The 24188-nt window shown below is 38.8% G+C and overlaps 1 protein-coding gene across 1 annotated transcript in view; it reads right to left on the bottom strand.

Annotated features, from left to right (window-relative positions):
- The window catches only part of LOC114877926 (breast cancer anti-estrogen resistance protein 1), a 48031-nt gene that overhangs the window by 16944 nt on the left and 6899 nt on the right, over positions 1-24188 (bottom strand). The window contains exons 2-3 of the mRNA XM_029191099.2: positions 3518-3667; positions 2136-2285 (exon numbers count right to left, since the gene is read on the bottom strand). Coding sequence (XP_029046932.1) covers positions 2136-2285; positions 3518-3667 — 300 coding nt within the window. The remainder of the gene's footprint in view (positions 1-2135; positions 2286-3517; positions 3668-24188) is intronic.

Raw genomic sequence — 24188 nt, 5'->3', positions numbered from 1 at the left:
GTATCCTGTAGGATAGGTTTCTCGTAAATCGTTCCGAAGGGTGCAACGGTATGTTACTGAGAAAAAAACAACCATCAGAAAAATTCGTTTATTCTATTCTCGCGTGGAACCTCTCGGTACGCGTTATTTCAAACCTTTCAGATGAAAGTTATCTAACTTAAGAAAAAGCTGTAATAATGCAGAAATTAGATAGTTTAAAACAATCATGAAATTATTGACTCGTCGCTCTTTGTACGTTTTAATCTCAGGAAGGAGGAGTAGACTTCGCGCCAGATACAAGAATGACCCGCACGCGTTTCAAGAAGCGTGTAAGAAATCGTGAAGCGGGCATCAGTGAAGAAAAATAAGAAAAATACCGCTATGTCCGTTTCGCGGCATGACCCTGGGCACCTGCGAGTACCTGAACCTGAGTAATTCCCTCGTGACGAGGCAATTTTGAGGAAGCTCGTCCGCGTAACGTTGACCTTTAGGTCGTATTTCTGTCGAGCGGCGACGCACATGCGGGCATGGCGACGTTCTCCTCCGGATCTTTGCTGTCGGGCAAAAAGCATACACCGACAAGAGGATGAACAAGAAGAACTCGAAGAAAGACCAACTCTGGCAAGAAACTCCAATTTACGAATCTATATCTTGTTCTCTGGTTCTTGTACCGGAAAACGAACCAAGAAAAGGAAGGAAAGAAAGTTACTTCCAGGCTATTTGCATTTTCATGTACAGCGCGATGGTGTCTGTGATTTATTGGACGCTGTTGATAATTTAAAAATTAAAATAAGCTTGGAACTTGAAATTTTAATGACCGAACACAAATCTTTAATTAAAGAAAATATCTCCTTAATTAAAGATTAAAGATTAATATATATATTACTGTACACCTTAGATCATTGATGATCCATAAGACGTTCGATGTCTTCACTATTTCAAGAGTATCTTTTCTTCGTGTCAATATATTTTTTAAATTAGGCACATATTTATGTGCTTAAAATGAAATCCTATAATAAAGTGTCGCGAGAACATTTTATTATTTACCGGCGTTGCGTGCAACTTTTGACATTCGCCGTGTAGCTATTTGTATCGGTATTTGAATAACAAATGTTTGCTTTTGAAGGCGTCTCTTTTGTTTCGTTCTTCTTTCCTTCCTCTTTACTTTTTTCCTACCGAAACGTACGGCGCATAAAAGAACGGGGCTGAGTTATGGCTGTCGGGCCCGCGGATAGAGCCTTCAAGGATTACAATCGGAAATTCAGCTGGTTGAAAAACGCATACAAATGTTGGCGGATGACGTAACCACCGTAAAAAGTCCTCTTCAACGGATGAAATTTTAACAATGCTTTATTCGAGACCGTTGCGGGATTAACGGGAATGAAATTCAGTGATTTCGAGAACCGTGAAATAATGGAGGGTTTTCGCCAGTATAAACAGTCTCCTCTTACCGTGCTGGAATTTAGCAAGAAAATACATGAAATTTTGTTCGACTAAATGGAAATTATGCTCGATAGTGACTTGTAGACGAAGCATGGTTAATCGATCGCCACACGGTATTCATTTCACCAAATCGTACTGGATGACAGATGCTAAGCGATGCCAATGGCAGACACGTAGCAGCAGTGGCTAGGAGAGCAGAGAAAACGAATTGGTAGTCAGCTGATTTTGACAGATCCTGTCTCTATGAGAATCAGCGCCGACATAAGGGGGTGCAATGGGGGTCTGGCGGCCAATACAATGGAGCCGGCTGCCGACGCCATTGTGAGTTTGTACCGCATTTCACGTATAAAGTCGATCGATGGGACAGCGTCGAAACAGGGGTGGACTTCATGAATTTCTACGTCTTTACAAATCCTGAATAAATTAATACGAGATGGCAGATGCCTAATAAAATACGTGATCCAAAGACAATAGATCGTGTCGTGATATCGTCGGAGGAAAAATAACGAGACAGATTAGAACAAGAATTTCTTATTTATCGATTAACATAAAAAAAATGATGAGTCAAAAGTAAGCCTCTGTGGGTCTGTCGAGTTGCCTTGCAGAGAATAAACTAATGTACATACCTATATTTAATATTTTCGGTACACATATTACGGAAATGATCTGTGCTCTATGAATTTAATAATAGGATCATTTTTCAAATAACTCACCCTGTTCGGTTGAACGTGCCAGCTACGTCGTTTTCCATGCCTCTGTATACCGTCTTCAGAAGTGGTTAGATCAGCCCTACTGCCAACTAAACAACCCCCTGTATCGTATTGGCCAACCAGAAGTCTCAATCGATTTCCTGGACAGATGCCCTGGACAAAAAAGAAAAGAAAAAATTATAGCAATAACAGCATACGATCCGGAGGAATAAATAACCCCTCGGAACTCTATGCCTTAATTTCTTCTGGACCGGCGATATAACGAACAACTAAAGTATCATTGACGTGAAAAGAATTGCAAAATAAATTGCAACACAAAGCTAGTTACTTCTAATGTATTTTTCCTGTATGACGCTGTAATCGTGTAAATAAAAGATGTGACAACACGCATCTGGCTCAGCTGTAGGAACCCGTAACAAGAACATTACGAGTAATTTCTTCGTAAAGATGTATTACACCCGTGTACCCTTGTTTTCCAATTTCCAATTTGAACCTCCCCCACGGTTCCCTTTCAACGAACACCATATGGGTTATATCATGCCTTCTGTCTACGTTACAGGGATCGATATGGTGTACGACAGCTTTAACATAGAGGATCGTGAAATTGAATTTTGAAAATAAGAAGGATAACATTTTTCATCATAAAATCAGTCTTTAACCCTTCGCTATATTGTGTTGCGGATATAAAAAAATTAATTTATGCATTTTTTAGATACGTGATACTTAAATTTTTAAAATTCAGGAGTAGTATCTCCATCCATTCGAGATACCAGCACACCGATAAACCGAGTAATAACCGAGTTACGACCAGTAACAACTGACCCCACTTAACCAGCACTTTCGTCGCATTCCAAACGCATCGACACATCTAAAACCGAGCTTGCATTCCTCTATAAAGAATTCCTTCGGTAGAAACCGTTCACGAAAATCATAGATAAGCTTGTAATGAGATTGCCGTAGGTCGTGGACCCAGACAGAAATCTTTCCAACAGATGTCGAACGCGGAAACGACCCCAGTTAGGTTGCACTTTCAAACTCGTTCTAACTCTGTACCATGTTAGAGACCCTATAGATGAAGATCTTAGATCAATGACAGTAACGGTGCAGCCGTATGTCCGATTTCTCTGATGATACCGTGTCATGTCCTTAAGGTACATTTTCAAGCGACAGTTTAAACTCATTATGAAAAAAATTCCGAACTTTTTAATTAATTAGAAGGAAGAAAGTATTCCATGGTAATTTAATGGTGAGACACCAAGCTACTTTATAATTAGTTTTAATAACTAAAATAAGTTTTTCAGTTAAGATACATATTTCGGTTGAATAAAACAATTAACTACTTGTGGAAAAATGTGTTAGGAAGTTTCATTGAAGGGGTTAATTACCTGTCTACCTCGCAAAGCACACAACCACCAACCCTCGAGTCCGGCGGTATTTTGTTCCAGTACCGTAAGAACATCACCCTTTCGAAAAGCTAGCTCGTCCGGTGCTTCTGCGATGTTATCGTAAAGGGCACGTGCTTTTACACATTTTTGCTGGAACAGAATAAAAGGAAACAATTAATGCATTAATCTTCTTGTTAACGTATTTCGTTTAATCAGCGACCATGTATTTTATCGTTTCGTGTAAAAATGCAGGCGAATAAAAGAAACCAAACAAGTATGCTAAAATTGTTTGATTTATGCATACCCATATTTTAAATTTCAGAAAATTTTTTTGAAGTTCTTACAATAAGTAGCAGTAATTAATCACATTAATTTCGTAAAATATTAAGTGGAAAATTTAAATTGGAAAGTGAAACGACCGTAATCTGAATAATTACAATTATAATACATCACGGCAGTAATTAACATGAAATTTAATATTTCATGCTAAAAGTTAATTAAAGCCTGCGACCTTCGCTGTAAAAACGGATTAATGTTTCAAAAGTACGTAATCGTAATTGAATTGTCAGAATTAAAATCCATCAAGTTTCTTTTCTTCCCACAATGGATAAATGAACGTGTCCTTCCAATCAATTAAATCCCATCAAATCCTAACCGCTTCTGCAGCTCGCGTTGCTATTTTGGGAAGCAAAACGTTCTTAAGAGATATGACGACGTTTCAGACGAAGCGTAGGTCACAATGAACGTGACTCGTTTACCAAGAAACCGCGTTTTGTTTCACTCGCTTTCAAGTGATTTCAATTAAAGTGCCTTGCCAAGATGACAACAGTTTCCTCGCCATATATTTTTCGGGGCAAACAATGATGTCATCTTGTGATTTTGACAAACGTCGCCGAAGAAGTATGGCGACTGGATGATCTTACTCTCATGTTTCTACAAAATAATTCCAACCAGTTGAAATCTCCCAAAAATCTTTCGCAAGAAAGCCAAGAGCTCTACTTGCAATATGTACCAATTTCCAAGCATATGCAATGAGTAGAATACAATAAATAAAGAGTCTACAATTGTACCTAAATGATTATAAATATGGATCACGCGAAGATTCATCGAACCCGTAATATTTTGAGAAGGATTGAACCGGTGAATCGGATGGTAAGTCGTTGAAGAATGCAGTTTAGCTCCATAAAAGGTACAAACGTCAGGCCAGTCGAACAGGTACTGACGACCTTTCGAACTGACAGGTTTCGAAGCTACGGTTCTATGGCTAAAGCGATTCGAAGCAGGTCATCTTATGGCGTCGTCGTGGCGCTCGCACCTTACGTACCTCTGCTATACGAGTAATTATGCGACTAGCCTTCTCAATTAGACGCTGCGACGACCTACATTGCTGCTCGAGTACGAAATTGCACCGGCACGGATTAAATTATGCTAATTAATGGCACGCGAGCTTTTAATAAGCACACCGGTGAATAAATTCTACTATAAAAATGAAATAAAGATGAAGGTTAATTGAGATCACCTCTGGTTCTGTTACCTTAGAATGGAAATATGGGAAGAAAGGTGGTGATGCGGTTGATAACTTGCATGAAGGCGGTAATCGTTTGATGTAATCTTTCTAGCGCAAATGGCAAGCGAATAATTAACTACTACAGTTTAAAATGAAATTCAGCTTTAAAGCAATATTATCCATCCATTTCATCTGAACAATAAATAAAGTATTAAGAATTTATACTGTAAATGTTTATTTGAACAATAATGAAGATCATTTCATGGGAGTATAAGCGAATTAACTTCAAAATACTCGCGAAGCCGCAGGAGGCATAGTTAGCGGGTTCCATTAGCAACGCGTGTTTCAACGTTGGTTGAACATTACCCCCAAAATAATTTTGGCAACTCATGAAGCGGCGGTGATCGGTCGGCGTAATTCGATTAAAATTCGCATTGCTGGCCACGGTTGCACACTGAGCATACTTCTATGCAGCATCATTGTGTCTTCATAATGTATCCTTTGTTGCGTGTACGCGAGGGTTGCAGGGCCGACTGCATACCTGTGCAAGCGCGGATGCACCTGCACAAACATTTTGATACCAGTCCGCGGCAGAATCCATTCGTGGCCCTCGTATCTCATTGTACAGCGCATACACCACACCGTTTCCTTGTATTATTATCTACAAGCTTATGCGTCGCGGCGTGTTATTCCAAACACGAGACCGTTTTCTCCAACATTCCCATTAGAGGGCCCATGGGCATTCAGCATTGTACACGGCCGAGAATGAAATTATTTCCTACTGCTACGCGGGTGGTGCCGTGTCAAGGGAAATAAATTGGTGAATAATACCGAATACACTTTGTCAGTTCTTGTGGAAATACTTGTAGTCAAAGTTGAAAGCTATTTTGGAGCTTTGAAGGAAATACATTTCTTTATTGCCAAAATTGGTGGGTTGAAAGTATGTTCTTTTTTTTTGTCAGAAGGAGAAATTTTTATTCCTCTATCATTCGTTTGAATTTAAATATGGACTGTATTTTAACTGTATTTGCTTGTATCGAAGAATGTTTAAATTGCGAGCGTAGCCCGAGGGAATTTAATTAAACGCTGAAATGAAATTGAAAGAACGAAATAAAAAGCTAGCAAATTTTAGTTTCATTTTAGAAGAGAAATATGGAGAAACTGCTAGATTGCTTTTAATCATTTTTAAAAATTATTATCAATTATCGTATCGTTTTGTTACACACTTATAACAGATATAAAATAGTAGAATGGCAGTGAAGTTGCAGAACTTCTATGTTAATATGTAACTGATAAATGCGAGTCAGTACATTAGTTACAGGAATAAATGAGACAACTAGGTACAGATAAGTAGACGCTAATATTTGTAATGTACTGTAACAACCAGGTGGTTACGTATACAGTGTTCCACTATTGATAAGAAACACTTTATAAATTACCATTTTTTTTCTAAAATAAATAATAGAGTTTCGTACTACACAAATAGTAGAACTGATTTTACTAAAATGATTCTTAATAATTATTAAAATACGAATATTATAAACTGTATGAACTATTCAAATAAAAGATCATATGGTACTCTGGCTGAAAAATACCTCTGCCTCTTAAATATTTTTAATCATTCCTAAGTATCCTACAGCCAGCAATAAAATGAATGATTCCAATAACGAGACGCGCTATATAACCTATCAGGCATCCGATCGAGGTGGCGCAAACTATACCTATACATATCCCAATGCTAGTGGAATTTAATATCTGCCAAGAGGCACCCACTGAAATTCCAACCCGACCAAAGGGACTATATTTTCGAATCGATCTACATTCTGATCGCGTTCTAAACAAATATTTATGTGAGCTGGATATGCGCGAAGCAGAAGGTGGTTCGCTAAGTCTCCAAGCGACCTGTAATATACAGGGTGATCCGCACTAAATTGTCATAGTCTCCTTATTCTTTCACCCCCTGTGCCTTAAAATTTAATCCAGAGGCTTCGATTCGAGAGATTCTATTTTTCTCAAAAAATAAAGTAAATTCAAAGTTATTTAGCGGTACTTCCTGTATGCAAACGCCTCACGAGCAGTTATGATTTCTTTTCCGCGGATAAATAAATTCTGAGACTTCACAAGAATCGTGAACTATAAATAAGAGACGGAAACTGGGCTAAAAGCAGACCAAACAAGCCTACCTCGAGTTATTTGTTCGGTGAGCTTTATATGGTAAATCATAGGATACTCTGCTTCATGTTCTTTCCTATATGGGTCATTCTTCATTTCTTGAATGACTTTAAAAGATTTTAGTTTAAGAGGGAAATTGTTATAATATTGTATAAACAGTATCTGTATTATGTTACAATATTATCTTAATACCACATTGTAATAAACCAAGGAGGATGGTAAAAACCGTCAGACGTTAAGCGAACAACAGGCTTGGAGCAAGTACCACAGGCTTTAAGCCAATTATTTCACGCGCTCGCCTAAAAGCGCATCGTCGGCGCGGTCCGCTTGCGATAAGGCAGCCAGCACGAGGGTGGTGTGCGATAAGCAAACGGATTACACGTTGGATATTACGCGACGAATATTTTACCGTGCGCGCCTCAGCTCGGTTTATTTCGTATGCAAAACGCTTCTTGCCCCCCGCTGCTCGAGCTGGCTCTTCTATAGCAAACGCTGTGAGTCAGTTTTCGAAGCCATCGTGTTTGATCGAGAGGGCACACGTGCCGGATTTAGGGTTGCTATTCGATGCACAATGCCGTGTCGTTCAGCATGTTGACGAAGAAACTCGTTCAACGAGTCGAACATGCGTTATTTTCACCCTCTCCCTCTCGCCATAATAGGCACAATTTCCTCCTGTACACGGCCTCAGCCTACAAAGTACACACCCTTCCTGCCCACGTGCGACACTATAACCCCCCCTGGACATTGAATTAGGACCACGTACTATTTTTATCTTTCTAGTCAAATTAAAAGGCGTAAACGAGCTATAATAATAAAATTGATCATCTACTAACAATATTATGCTCCTAGTAAAGTTTATCAACTATTAAGTGTAAAATATATTAGAACTAAAGGAATGCAAGTGACATTTTTTGAAATTTTTGAATTAAAGATAAAAAGAGTAGATTCTGAATTTACGTGTCTTAAATAAATAAAAAGATTCTTATTTTCTAGATCATAATGCGATCACCTTAGAAATAACGTATTAGTATGGAAAGAACGAACTTCAGAATCCCTTTGGATTGAACCCCACATGTATACATATGATTGAGGGGATTCTGAAACGATTTCTCATCCCAGAGAATCCATGGGGAAGCGATACGCGGTTTCGATGGTAGCCAAGCGTGAGCTCGTAAAAGTCTTCGCTTTTAATCTTCTTCTGGATCACGCACGCGTCGACAAAGGTGAACTGAATGCTGAAGAGAGGACAAAGCAGTCCACGTTGTGTCGTGTAACCACAAAACCTACGTAACCGTGTCGTAATAAGTAGCCTTATATCGATACAGGTTCGTCGAGGCGTGTTTAAATGCGGAGGGTTAAAATCGCTTTGCGACACGTGCCTTTTAGAAGTTAAAGTACCCTTCATCTTCGTCTCTCCTGACGCCGCTTTCGTTGTCATCGCGAGTCTCCCGAACGATCAACCTCCCCCGTAATTAACGATCCCCTTCTAATTACACTCTTCCGCCGATGAGAGGCTCGGATAGGAGTCTGATTAGAAATTAAGCCCGGAGAGGTTTCCCTAATTATCCCCTTGGGGCACTTTTTAAAAATAGTTGTAGATCTTTTTTTTTTCAATTCTCATTCATGAATCTCAAATCTCTTGAGAGATTTGAATACTGTTACAATCGTAATTACTTTAAGTAATTGTTACTTTTATGTTCGTACTATATAGATACCCTTCGTACGTTTTCTTCTCCGTTTCCTCATCGTCGAGCGGAGTCCCGTTACCGTGATAGCTTCAAGTGGACTCTCTCATGAACTTCTGCAGAAGAGTACGAACGAGTGTCAGTAAGTCGGTAATCCAATTATAAGTGGGCTTGTAAGTCACTCTTTACACTCCGTCTACCGTGTAAATGTTATTTCGTATGTAGGTAATATCGGGGTTAACGTGTCGGCACAGAGAGCCACGAATAATAGGATTTAACTAATCACTCGCAAAGTCTCCGAAAGAGGATTTAGCGAATTTTTCTGTTTTTTTATTTTTTTTTAGTGATTGAGCACGCTGTAAACCCGTATCGTGGGCGAAACGAACGCCAATCGAACGTGTCGATGACACATAAAGCCAATTAATCGATTACAGCACTGTGATTTGTGCTTTGTTATCGTCGAGCTCCATTGTAAATACTTTTGGAGACGAAAAGTTTGAAGAAAAATTTGAAGGATTATACTCGTTTTGGCATTCTAACTCATGATATTATCATTATTACTGCAATGAATAATAAAATATCTGTATTTATCAATTCGATGCATTTATCACTGTTTTACCCTTTAACCCACATACCCATTTCTGACAGGAGTTATATTAGACACGCCCTTTGTTAATCGTTCATTCACCCTAGAAAATTCTTGAAATATGTGATTTATACGATGGTACCTTCTTATCTTAAAAGGGTATATTTTATAGCATTACCACTTTTTCGTGTGCACTCATAAATAAAGAACGATTTCGATAGCTCTTTCCTGTTATTCTTAGTTCATCGATTCAATCTTCGAATGCACATTGTGCAACGTGACATTCCTTTCTGTTCTTTACTTTAAAAAAAATCCTTTTTATTATTAATTAATCAGAATAAAACTTGTAAACAATTCTCCATTTATCAAAAATCAATACGTGTTTAACAAAATCAATGATTAAATCAATGAATTTCGTGTTTAAAATAAAAGAAAGGAATATTCGATCAATTTCGACTAATAATGGGAGAATGGTTCCATTATCCCCAATAACAGAGAATAATTAAAGCCTCGCTATAGTCTGTTCGAACGAGACGTCAAAGCTCGAATCAATACCCTTATGGCTGACTACGGTACGCATAAATCGTCGCTTAATTTGAATTTATGACATCGTGAGGGTGAACCATCGACCCTGTAATAATACCTTCACGCCTTATGCTCGTGGATGCATCAGCAACTTCTCTGAACGAGCTTATTAAGAAAATACATTTTCTTCTTGATGCGATCATGAAGCTGGTGAGAATATGTTTTTATGGAAAGCTCATATATGTAAACATAGAGAATTACTTTTGTATTACAATCGAATTTATTTTATTAATATTTGATGGACACTTTAATTATAGCGACCTTTCGCTTCAATTTCCTTCGAGCTTCAATTGCACATCAAAGAAGCAACGTATATATTCGGATCTCTGAATTTCTCAAGATAAATTGATTAAGTTGATATATCAAGGTGGTGAGAACGAAGCAAGTCAAGCTGTGTAATTGAATATGCTGCGATTAGATCGAGGCGTTACGTTTCCTAAACACGGTTTACAGAGTTCAGGGTGCATCGATATTGAAATTATCACCCTGGTCACACGAACGCGACGATATCATGACATTAAATTATTGCTTCTACCAGACCCGTGTCGGAATTGCTTGCTACGAATGACTTCACGCTTTCATTGATCGTTACTACAATAATTACGGTTATTTTACGATCATCCACTAACATTCGCGGGTAATAACGCACGAACGCGTGACAAATTTATCGGAATTATAATTAATCATCGTTTGCATATAATTATCGTGGAAATTGATAAATTAAATTGGAAACTGTAAATTTTCTGTTAAAACATTTCTGTCAAAGCTGAGCCTTTCGATTGAAATTCTGTTTCAAAGTGCTACTTAAATATCTAATGTTAATCTAATGATATTCTAATGATATTCCACAATGAAGTAACCTGAATTTTAAATCATATTGTTTTCTGTGAAAGAGCTATGTTTATAAATACTTACTCCTAAAAATCTCCCATTGAATTTAAATTTTCGATCTGGAAACATACCACAGTAGTATCGCATTTTAACCAATCATTGTGAATTGGAAGTACAAGTATCTCGGAAAATACTTAATCATTTATTTTAGCAAGCACAGAATGTTAAAATAAACGGATGCAAATTATGAATGTATCCTGCAAATATCATCACATAAAAAAAAAATAGAGATAATCAAATGACGGAATTGCAAATGTCGAATAAACCAATAAAGTCAACCCCTTAACTATTTCTGATCGAAAACTCCTACCTACAAAGAGGTCTTTGATAGAGATAGGAGAGTGTCGGCTGAAAGAGGCCAATTTATGCAGGTTCGTCGCCGTTACGAGCAACCCAGTTCTGAATTGACTCCATAAGTGGTTCAATTTGGAATATTCCACTTTTTACAAAGTATCTTCGTATGATCGCAGTGCACCGGGTGTTAATGCACTGTCATTAACCGTAATTATACCGTCGTACTATCTCGTCGACGTTATAAACGAGAATTTATATGCTAGAGAACGAGAATAGGTGGCAGCAGTTCCTTTTACGCAGACAATAATGTTCCACTTTCATTGCGAACGCATCGTACTACAATACAAAGTCGGATTTAAAGAGTACTTTATTAAGTCCATTGAGTGAATGAACTCGAAGCTTGTGCAACAACATAATAACGACTCTTTTGTAAGCTGAGAATTATTCTGCGTGAAGATGTAATTCATTGTATTATTCGTGTATGTGAATGAAAAGGAATTAAAAATTAAAATCTTAATTTTTTAATCCCAAAGAAAGAAATTTGTAAGAATGAAGGTATCAGTCTTTGAATGTATGTAAAAACGAAAAGACCCGTTAGTTGTTAATGACTTGTATTATTTAAAATGAAATAAAAAAAGAAAAAGCCATTTCGAGCACAATTCAATTAATCGATTTCCACGGCTTTGCATGAATTGACCAATGATATCCTATAAAGATGCATCGAGGTGCAGGCTCATACGCGCATCTTGTAAGGACCCTTGTGAAATGGAAAGGGGTTGTCGAGAACGTGAAGGCTTTCAGGACGAATGGATAATCGGGAGTCCTTTCGCGTCCTGTCCCCTCGTTCCCGAGTATAATAAAAGACCCCGAGATCCTCACGGCCAAGAGTACCATTTCGTGCTCACTTTTTAAACGAGGGTGCACCAGAACAAGGAACAAGAAAAGGAAAAACGCTGATCTTTCACCACCGTTCAATGAAATGTTTAATAGATTCAATAGCTGACAAATATGTATATTTCCAAGGTTTACCATGACAAACGTTTAGGGGAAGATTTGGACCCTTTGTACAGTTTTCGGGAATTCTGATTATCAATATGTTTTACAATACTCTACTTTACGCGAATAATCTCCATGAATAATCTTGTTTTAAATATAAAAAAGAATATTCTAAAATATTAAAAAATATCTTAATTCAAAGTACAGATTTTTCCAATAATAAGTTTGAATAAAATGGCTTACCAGAGAGCAGCATGGAGGGAAGGATATAGGTGCAGAGAGAAAGTGCATAATTATGAAAATTTTTTAAATCATACAGAAAAAAAATGACGCTCTCCTGCACAGTCATTAAGACCTCTTACAGAACTATTAATTAACGTCAAGCGGAACGTTTTCGGCCCCCTCTTATTCAATCCAGCGGACCATTAATTTTTCCTCTTAATTACGAACCGTATCACCTAATTACCATACAAATTCGAGGGATTTAATCGAGGGAAGAAAAATATTCAGCACGATCTCGTGAGGCTTTAAGACACCGACGAGAGGAGAGAAGGCACACGCGTCCCATGAAACTTGCTCTCAAGTAACGCATACTGAAATTGCCGATCATTAAGAGCATCCGGTCGCTGAAACGTTGACTCCAGTTTACGAGACCAGTTTCTCTGGCCCGAATCAATTTGCAGAAGTCTCGGTCCTTTTCCTCACGACCGATCAACACCAGAAAGAGACACTGAACACGCATCCGCCGACAAACACCAACAAATGACACTTCACTGAAATTATTTTCATCCGTCATCTCAATCTACGTTTTCTTCTCTGTGCAACAGTTAAACTTGCCTTTATATGCTCATATAATTTGTCCTAACTAAAACAAGCGAAGATTAAAAATAAACATTTCTAGAATGCTAAAATCATGACGTCATCCTCCTTCCTCTTCAAGCTCATCTTGTAACAAGCTTTCCTCTAAATTGATCCCAGATGTTGCTGCATCCTAGGAGACTGGGAAAAAGAAAATGGGAATTGCAGGAAAATTCTGGGGACAGTCGTGTCACGTGTTGCAAGGAATTTCGAAGAGGTAGACGAAGAATAATGCGGAGAAAGCTACTCCTGCTGCATTTAATATACAGCATCGTGGTACAGTGGCCAACGTGAATGGATAAAGTTCCCTGGGGTTTTTGCAACCAGTGCCACGTGCAGCCCAAATGTTGCGTTCACTCGATGGCTACGCTTCACTTTCAATCTGCCGCCATTTCTGTCCTTGAGTTTAGGACAACATTTAGGTACTAGGGTCCTGTTATTGCTGGATGTACTCAGCAGACAGGTGTTTTTGATTTTTGCATATTTAATATCAGAAACTTAATATGAGCAAGTGTGAAATTTGTAATATTATTAATAAAATAATAGTATTGCTTGCTACTTAATTTCTGAAATTTTGAAGTTGTAGAATTTTAAAATGGTGGAAGAGCCAGCCTACCCTTTTGAGGAGGGCAGGCCCACCCTAACTCCTTCCTAGTTACATCAATCTTTTGGGAGAAAGTAATCTCCCAGTGATTCTGTTCGATTCGTTCTTATTCTTTGCAGACGGTTTCCGTATGTTTAAAGAACCACCCTGAAGACTTCTGCGAGACCACGTCTAAGACCACCTACGTCCGTCTCGTGTTACGTGCATTGTTGTGTACGACGAAGACGATTCTCTTCAGTGACCCATGCTGGACTACACTGGGCGTGAGAAGACGATGACTCGGAGGAAAGGAAAAAGAATGCCAAGATATAATACCCGAGAGGACCAAGGACAATGGGCCTGCGAATTTTTCTAAGGCCTCGCCTTAGTCACGCGATGAAACTGGACACTTTCGTCAACGACGAGTCGCGCACCTACGATTCCTCAAGAATCACTGGTTCATGAGTGGGTGGTAATTGTCACGCGGTTAACTTCATGGAAATTTAAGTATTTGTATTCAAGTCAAACGATGGTCCAGAAATCAAGATCAGTTTTATGCCATGAACCCTTTTGCTATTACAATATTTAATTTAACTATGCAATTTTTTGCCCTCCTTTCTATTTTATCGAGATAATTTTTCTTATCAATAAATCAGAACAAGATCGTCGAACCAACGTTCAATATAGTGTTCCTGGTTTTATTTATTCGCATTATGCAACCTTCGTGCTCCCTCGAATTATTCGGGCAAACATTCGTCTGCATAAACATTGCGTCAGCCGTTAAAATGCATATGAATCCTTCTCGAGTGCAGTAATGCACGGGTAGGATGGAGACTGCAACGAACTGCAACAATGGCCACCCTGTAGGGACACCGTCATTTCGCCGTGAAAATCACAGACCATTATCAAATATCAATGGTCTGCGCGTGATTTGAATAATATCAATTTGCAAAGCGTTAGCGGAGCTCTACGATCGATCCTGGATAGTGATTTATAAATCTAATCGCCGTCGAGGGTTGCACCCCTTTATTTGCTCGCGAAGAGAATTGTACGTTTAAGTCTACGTTTATTGTTGAAATAATAAATCATCGTTGAAAAGTGCTCGGTATTCCACTTTATATGCATTTAAAGGATTAATCACACTGAAACTAGATACATTGCGGGTCAAGACGTCTAAATGAAACAAGTGTATGCATTGGAATTTTTCTATTTTCAAAAGATCCTCGCTAGAGCCGAGCACTTACTTAACGTTAAAAGGTTGCATTCTGACAGCATACTTGATACACGTACCAACGTATTATGTTACAACGAGGAATGCATCAGAAGGGAACAAGAGAAAAACAACGATGAAAGGAAAGAAGATGTGCAGAAAAATAGAAGGCCAATGGTAACTGCTTGGAATCAATATTTCATGATACACCATTATAAAATGAAGGATATAAACTGGAAGAAACTTATTTAGAAATCCCTATTGCACCAACAGAATATTATAACCGAGGATCTCCGTCCAAAGAGAAATTTTAAATGAAGTCATAATCACGAAGCATTAACGTCGAGGAGGATTATCATATAATTTGTTGGTACCCTAGCCTCAAATCCAAAGCAAAAGTGGCTTTCATTGCCCTTCAGTCATTTATTTATCTTACGTCAAACACGAGTGTCCGTAATAAAGACGTAGAATGCACAGAGAGATGAAAGAATACTCAGAAGTGGACCCTTGAACACTTCCCGAGGAACACACAGGTTGTATACGAGCTTTCCTTGAACCTGTCTCGTGGTTGCTCAACGAACCACGAAAAATAGTTTTTTCCATAGGATCTCTCGGACCTACACACTCGAAACTGAAAACAAACGAGCAGTTTGTTCGGATTTCTGTCACGGTACTTCGGCCCTTTTCTTATATACAGTAGCTGCGTAAAGTGGAGCACCATGGTTTTCAGTAGGTAACTTTACAATCGGGCTAATGTGTCTTTGGTCTAGACATCTCCGATTTCAAAGCAAAGTTACCGACCAGAATTTCATTTCTCACTATTTCCTTCTGATTTTCAAGAAGGACCATAATCGTTTGTAGACACAAGGGGCTACCATTGGGTTTCATTCATGCACTTGCTGTGACTCCCCTTTCTCTTTTTTCTTTTCCTTTTTTACAACCAAATGTTCGTGGGAATCGAACCAGGGGGTTGTACTTTTTTCTTCTTCTTAATTTAAGATAGGGTGTTACAGATAAGTGAGCAAGAAAGACGAGACACTTCTTTTCATTTATAGGATTTACAATTAGGTGGTTGAATGTTTGAATTGAAGTTTCTTAAAACTTGATAGTGATAAAATTTGCAGATTTGTAATTAGCGTACGAAATTGTACATAGAAGGTATTGAAACATAAATTAGTTATTGAACAGTATTATTAATCGTTTATTACACAGTTCACACTTGGTTCGGTGGAACGGGTAACGGTATTGCATAATTACATCCTCGATGGTGTAACAAAGCGTAAACAAGCCCCGTTCACATGAGAAACCTAGTGGTTTTTGATTGCGGCCGATATGGAATTAATACCATTATTGGGAATTTCGCGGTGTCACCGGTGCTAAAATGAAGTGAACCACAGGCATTTCTGCTAACAGAGAAACAGGTACCTGCCGCGCGACGAACCGGATCTCCCTGGATAGGACTTCCGGTTAACCGAACCCTCTTGCTTCCGGCGAGGAGACCGATGACTCGTGAAATCGAAGGGTACCAGTGGGTAATTCGATAGAATCCGTTTCCCCCGTAAGGGAGAATAATCGAGGGCTTGACTTTTTTTGCACTAACACACCCTCTCTCTGTGAAGTACCTTCTACATTCCACTTCAATAGTAAAAGAATTCTTCGAAAAGAAAAGGATAAATCAAAGAAACAATAACATAAACGTTTATCATCCGAAATATAATCATCGTAAAGGATTTCGCGTTCCCCGAGATTTCCTTCGCTCATAAACAAGAATAACTAACTGCTCTGGTGAGAGCAAGATCCAGTATCCAGGTTACACCTTGAAAAGTAGCAAGCACACTGCTTATGCGAAAGGCAATAAATACTTTCGTGCATCGGTAGAGGAAAAGGGATTGCTGGTTTAACGTCCAGCAGCCGAGGTAACTCGTAACTCGGTGAAAGACTTTTTAAGATTTTACGACTTGTTCAAACTAGCTGCTCGAACTTTGAGAGCATCTTGTAAGACCTATGGTTATCGCATTCAAGCTCATAATTTCTCTAGATCCTTCTTCTCTTAGTCGATTGAACATTAGAATTGATACGAGAACACGTGTAACTTGGAACCGTTCGCCATTCAGAATACCAGGTGTCGTTCACCTCTGCCAGTTTCCCTCAACCCTGTCCGTGAAACTTTCCTTTTCACGCGAGAAATTCGATGCACGCGGTAAAAATATCTTTCGCCGTAGACGCGAAAAAAGCTTTTTCCGAAGCGAACTGGATACACGCAGATTCGTGGTTCAAGCGTAGGGATCGATAAGTTTGTTCCTAACGACGGTGTTTAAAACAGCCCTCTTTTCTCTTTCCACACCGCCTCCACCTCCTCCTCTTCCCGTTGGTAATCCCTGCTTAGGAACGATACGCTTCTTCCCCGATTCTTGCTACCTCTTTAACCACCGTCACAATAGAACAAGCTAACGACACAGGGACGAAAAAAAAGGAGGAAAAGTAGAGGAACTAATCCGTCAGTCGTAAAATCGATAGCAGTCATTTCGTGTTCGCTTTTTCTACGGCATGAAACGGCTGTTCGGTACACTTCGAGTCAACAGACACGAACGGTCGGGACGAATACGCGCCAGTTAATCCACCCCTTCCATTTTCTTTGTTCTGTTTTACCTCTTATCGTACATATTTTGTTTTTTCTCTTTCTGTAGTTGTCTGATTTCTTTATCGTTATTAATTAATTATCTAATATTGATAGACGATTACTTTTCACTTGTAATGCAATCTTATAATTGATAAAATATGAAGTATAACTTCATAGAATAAATGATACAGCATGATTTTTTGATTACATTTTTCTTCTTATAGGATTACAATTAATTGTAAGATTACAGCCATCTATTATTTTTTATTTAACTAGAATTAAATAATCATTGAATTTTTCAACGAGTCACTTCAATTTATCAATGGTATCAATGGTTTTTTTCCTATTAAAGCATCTCACACAATACATAGTCTTTTAAAGGAAAAAGTAGCTATTCTAATTCCAAAAAATAACACTTAACGAGATGTCACATAAATAAAACCAGGTAGTCAATATCGAACCGCCGTATAAAGGCTAAAGCCACATTTTCCTTGAAATATTCGTTTCGTTAATGTGAATGGAAACTAAATGATGACAGCACGTCGGATATTTTGAAGGCAGACAAGATTGCAGCGAAGGGAAATGATATTTTCCCGTGGAGTCGATGGGGGATCCGGTAAGGGAGGCAATATTTCCCGGTTCGTATACCGGCAGAAGGGGCCAACATGGAACCCATCAGCGAACTGTGCGCCTCACCCTCGAAAGAACCTAATCTTTCGCAGACGAGGGACAGTCACGCCAAAGGGGCGGAGGGTCACAACCACCCTGCAGATTTTGAAACATCGTAAAAGGGAAAGCAGAAGCTCAAGGAATTCACGTGTAAACAGTGCCCATTCGTATGGTTGCTTCTCTCATCGAATTCCATGGGGTTTATTTTTACGTTTACCTTCATACATTTTAAAAAGTAGGTATCCACAGAATTAAATTAGCAAATGTAAATTGGTCAAAGCTACGGCAAACTCTCCTTCGTTCATTCAAGGGCCACCTTGAAGGGTGGAATTCTGAGTTGGTTTAATTTTCTTTCTACCTGCTGACCCTGGCTGTGTAGCTAATTTCAAAACGAGGACACCAGGAACATTTTCAAGCACACCACTCGCCCCCGAAGGTGGTCCAAGTATTCCAGCGATCCGGCAAGTCCATCGAGGCTAACTGCACTTTACCACGAGGACTTGAAGTGACGTGTTTCGAGCACCGAGTGTTTGCGGCCTCGTTCCTTCTACGACCTTTACTCGCGAATTCTTCCCTTCGTTTCACGTTTCTCTCTATCTCTCGGTGTGCCCTTTTGTTACCGCTTTCCGTGTCACAGAGGACTGTCGAGGAAGCCAGTTTATCACGGCCCTGTGCGTCACCGTCACAGACCTTCTTCACGGTAGCATCGTTTTTCCCTCGACCCGACTTTTCCACGTGCGGATAACTTTTGTGGATACACCGCATTATCGTCCCTCTCGTCTACCCCTGTCTGTCTGTTTGTTCTTTACACTGTGTACGCGCGCCGAAAAGGGGTGACGGTTGTCGGAGCGGGACGGTGGTAAACATCAAAAGAACGAAAACATGGGGCACAGAGGCAGTGAGAGAAAAAAATACATGAGGATACGGGGAGCTATGCGCGGACACGCTGCGGGGTTAAATAGTTACAGAGTCTGGTACTGAAACTCCAACGATTGACCTCCCTTACCCTCGCGGTTGAAGACGGGGAGGTATAATTGCGGTTTAGGATCAGCTCTAATTAACACTTTCATAATTGAATTTTAATACTTTGATGGTCGCACATTTTGGTTCTTATAATCTTTCAACGGTACTCGAAATGGTAAAAGGATAGGAATAAGATCGATAACAGTACTTCGAATCGCTTATCGTTGAAAGAAATTTGCTTACTCTTATTAAAAATACACGTTACATCAAACGGAGACGGTTCCACGTCAGACTGATATCGAACACACTTGAGATCCCTGTTCGTATCTATATCAAGCTTATAAACCTTTCGTAGTATCGATTCGAGGCTGAATAAATGTTTTTTTTCCGATTATCTAATCTTATCGTCGATGTGCGTATCCCGCGACAGTATCAAATCTATTGTAACAGCTTTATCGTTGACTTTGCTATGTACATTATAAAAAAAGAAACCGAGGTAAAAAAAATGATAGATCATTGACCCTTTTTGCAAGAATTTAACATTGTTACGTTATAAAGATATTTATGCAGCAAAAGTCTACAAATTACAACTGATAATTCGCAAATTAACTAATATTACTAACTGATAAATTATTCTAAAATAAAATCCTGAATGATCAATGCTTTTCTTTTCAGATACACATATTTTGATTCTTTCATTTTATACCGACATAAAAATGATAAAAAAAGGTTCAGAGAAACATACAAGAAAAGGAGACAAATTTTCTCGTCACATTTTCGGTCAAATACTCCAGCAAGTGGATAAAAAGGAGGCAAAAAGAGATCCTGGCTAGTTGCCTGACCTGCTTGGACAGCACAGCGTATCGAATTGCGGGGCAACCTAAAGGGACGAGAAATTGAAATGTCTCTGTGAGATAGAGCCACTACGTGAAACCGGGTGATCGTTTGTAGAAAAGAAAAAAGAAAGGAAAACAAAAAGAATTCGACTCTGTTGAGGCTACAAAGAGGCTGCTCTCATTAAAGTTCGACCGAACCTTCCATATGTGCCTCTCCTGTGACTTTTTTGGGAAGGCGAACTTTCTGATCGTTTTCATCCTTCGGCCGATAAACTGGTTTTAACTCGTTTCAAAGTTCATGGTCGAGAGTGTCCTTTGAAGTCCCTGGAAAGCTAGTGATCATGGAACTCGACGGTTTATCTCACCATCGAAAACACGGTATTATTGAAAGCGTTTATCAGAGACCTCTTTTCTACGAACTCAATTAGTTGAATGAGAATTATTGATTTTTGAAACCGCGTCTAACATTTGCAAATGAAAATTATTCTTGTAATATTTCATTTTAATATTTCCAGCCGTTTCCCTCGTTTTTTACCGCCTTTTATTAGCAAGAATCTACAGTAGGAGAAAAACAAAGTGTATGCGGGAGAAATCTGCATCCGGCGGAGGACGTTTGTTGAATCACGCAGTATAAACGTGTCAAGCTTGGAAAAAAAATTGGATCGGTTTTTCAAAGTCTGGATCATCGACCTAAGAACAACAGAAAGGACTACCCGCGGCTAAGATAGAGATATGACTTACGTATACGAACGTCCATAATTTATTTCACCCTAACATAGTCCACAAGAGTAATGCGCTGTTGCTGTTGGTATAGAATCGAAAAATAAATGCGATTCCGGTACGGTTTTATCTACCAGTACCAACAGGATGCAATGCCGCTAAAAACATGAGATGCATTTTTGTTGCACCAAAGTTCACACCGTTCTCAGTGCCCAGAGTGAGTGTAAAAAAGAGAAGCTCCGGCAATTCCTAAAACATCTACCTGTCCGGATAAAAGACTCAACAAAATTTGAAGTCTGTGACCATTTAATCGAACTTTAGTATACCTGGATTCAAATATTGAAAATTATACACACCTCGTTGAAAGAAGGACCAGTACTTCGTATCAGTAACAGCATCTTGAAATTCAATTATTCCCTCCGATAAATTAAAGATAGCAGAAAAAGCACAACCCATCTGGGTTACCCGATGCAACAACACCCGTGTATAATAATCGTGAAACTTCACGACATTGCGTGTAAACGTTCTATTTATATGCGCCACTAATTCGCGGCGTATGTCGGCGAAGGATTCACGAGGAGAGGTAAGAGTAAACGAAAGAAGAGGAGAGATAAGACGATGGCAGAGCATCGAGGTAGCAAAGCGAAGAGGAATGAAAAAGTAGGACCGCCTACGGCAAGTAAAGGTGCACCTGCTCCATATACGCAGGGTGCATCAGCTTCGAAATGAAATCCCCTACTTTTCGAGCCTGACCGTGCGAACCAGATTGCATCTAGCGGATCTTAAATGGGTGAAACGACCGTTCGTTTCATCGGAACTGAGTGAACGTTTCATTGAGCAAACTCCGATACACAGAGATTCGCTAATCGCTTAAATGGTACATCGTTATCTTAATTTATTTTAGATATTTTGCTAATGTTGGGTATTAATTTTGATTGCGTAAAAATTTCATACGACGAAATCGCGATTTCTTATCAGCTTGCAAACAGTATTCACGATATAAAATAACTTTTTTCTTCGTGTCAACGCAGCTCATCAAATAATCCAATTGTACCACTGCCTGCGCCGACAGCTGTCAGCTTTTATCGAAACATCATTCGAATGGTTGAATATTTTATCAGAATTCCAATTTTTGTACCTTTAACCAGAGAGAATTTTCGAGTGAAATTTGCATAATGTGAGAAAAGGATCATAAAAATCGGAGAATTTGATTTCGCCGTGTATAGGTAGATAAAGTATTTGTTGTTTTGTGATGGTGTAGGTCTGGTATCGTCGTCCTTCGAGATCCTTTTTAAGGATCGCTGACGCACCCTGTATTCTCTGACAAGTCCTGAACACCTTGAAATCGTAGCGTGTCAGCCAAAGGTACACAGAAATGCTCGCGTGCACAAGGAATCTTGAAGACCGTGGGAACATCGCCAGGGATTACATCCTATCCTATGTCCTCGATCTTCTAAATTACGATATCCTCCATCTTTCGTTCCTACACCACGAAAATTGTGCTACATTGACTGTAATACCTCAACTGCTACGTCGCCTACAATTTTTCTCAGACAAGAAATATTTCTTCAACAACAAATCTCCAAATCTTCCTGAATTTTCATGGCGTTTCAACAGTTCTTGGCAACGGAGCCAAAGCTATCGGATGCTTCTCTTCCAAAATCTTCCCACGGAGAATAATCTTATGTACGTCAATATCCTCGACAATAAGCCAGGTTTTGTTATCAGGAACGTTCACGACTATACGGCTGCTTTTCCGAAACGTGTTGCACAAAGTACATACACGTTCTCGTTTCTCAATTGAAACTTTGAAATCGAGCTTGTTCCATGACGATTGACGACTATCGAGAGAGCAAAGAAACTTTTCTCAACCCCGAGAAACTTTCGGAGAAGATACAGGAGTTGGGATCAAGGAGGGCAAGAAAGCATGTCGAGATCGAAAGATCGTTCTGGCAACAGCGTATCGTGGGCCGGAAGTTCTGTCCAAATATTTTATATGAGGGTGGCAGGGATGGTACAATGGACAGGTCAGTGGCCTCGCTTTAAAGAGACTCTGTCGCAGGATCCTCCCACAAAGGAAACAACCTCCTTTTGTCAACCAAGAACAGGACGGAGATACATGGATGATTTTCTTTACGGATTCGCGTCGATTTTCTTGGATTAGTGTCTGAAATTCTTGGGTCGAAATTGACCCTATACCAACCATTCCCGATACTGTTTAGTGGTTGTCCCTTGGAGGGTCAATAAAGGTTATTACCCTATGCTCGAGACTTGTAAAACGATAGATATAATAATTGGCCCGGAAGAAAAAAGTAGATTGACCAATAAATAAGTCGACCAGAAAATAAAGGTTGCTGAGAAACGACACAAAGAAGTGTCAAAGAAAGCAAAAATATCCTATAGAAAAGGGTCAAAAATTGAATTTAATTTACCATTTTCTTACTCATTTTCAATTTTCTCTTCTGAATGAGAGTTAATTCGTTTTGCCATTCTTTGTACAGAATCACTTATGAAAAGGGGCACACACAGTCACGCCTGAACAGTTTCTAAGAAGCGATAAATCTATAAAATGACTATAAAATAACAATTTCTATCTACGTTGTAAAACTCATGTCCGTCAACAACGATCACTATCAATATATCCTTCAACGATGACAGATAATGTATCTTTCAATACTGCTAATCGTTCGTTTCACGCGTTTCATGTGACACGGCTTAAAGTTTCCACCGGATACAAGTGAACAAGGGGTTCTTATCGATAATGGTGCAATAAAATTGATAGATGCACCTATAGACCTCTTTCCGTTTGCCACATCTTTTATACCTTGCCCTGATATCCTTCTACGAAGGAAGAAATATCGTTTTCCTGCTTTAGTGGCTGAGCCAACGTAATACACATTATTTTTCAATATTTTATGTCCACGACTTAATAGTTCGAGCCATCTTCCTTTCATTGCACAACTTTACGATACGACTTTCTTGTCGGTGTTTCGTTTGTACAGGGTGTGTCTGATAAAATATAGCTGTTTACTTTCTCCTTGACCCTTTCAGCTACATTTTATTCCTCGTACCTCGTATCTATAGGGTGCTTCAGAATTATGATCAAAAAGATTGTGTTGACGTTAATTAATTAATCGAAAAATTTGAATCATTCATATTATCTTGAATTATTAAGAAGTTATAGACATAAATAAATAAATAAAATATAAGAGAAAAAAGAAGATATTACATTTAATATTTTCATCGAAAACATTATTCTTTTAATTAAATGTAGAGTTATAAATTATATGTAATTAAAAGAGCTCAATATACTATAAACGTAAGTTAACCGTATAATCATAACAAGATAGAGGAAATATAAAACTAAAGAAAAAATAAAAAAAAGAGAAGATAATTGTGATATCTCATTATCTTTCGAAGAACCTCGTACTTTGTTACTCATTTCAAAAGTCATAAACACGATATCTATTTTCTAAGAATCTCATCTGTCGTTACT

This window comes from Osmia bicornis, chromosome 5 (assembly GCF_907164935.1).
Source record: "Osmia bicornis bicornis chromosome 5, iOsmBic2.1, whole genome shotgun sequence".
Taxonomy (NCBI): domain Eukaryota; kingdom Metazoa; phylum Arthropoda; class Insecta; order Hymenoptera; family Megachilidae; genus Osmia; species Osmia bicornis.
This window is presented reverse-complemented; position numbering and strand designations above follow the sequence as displayed.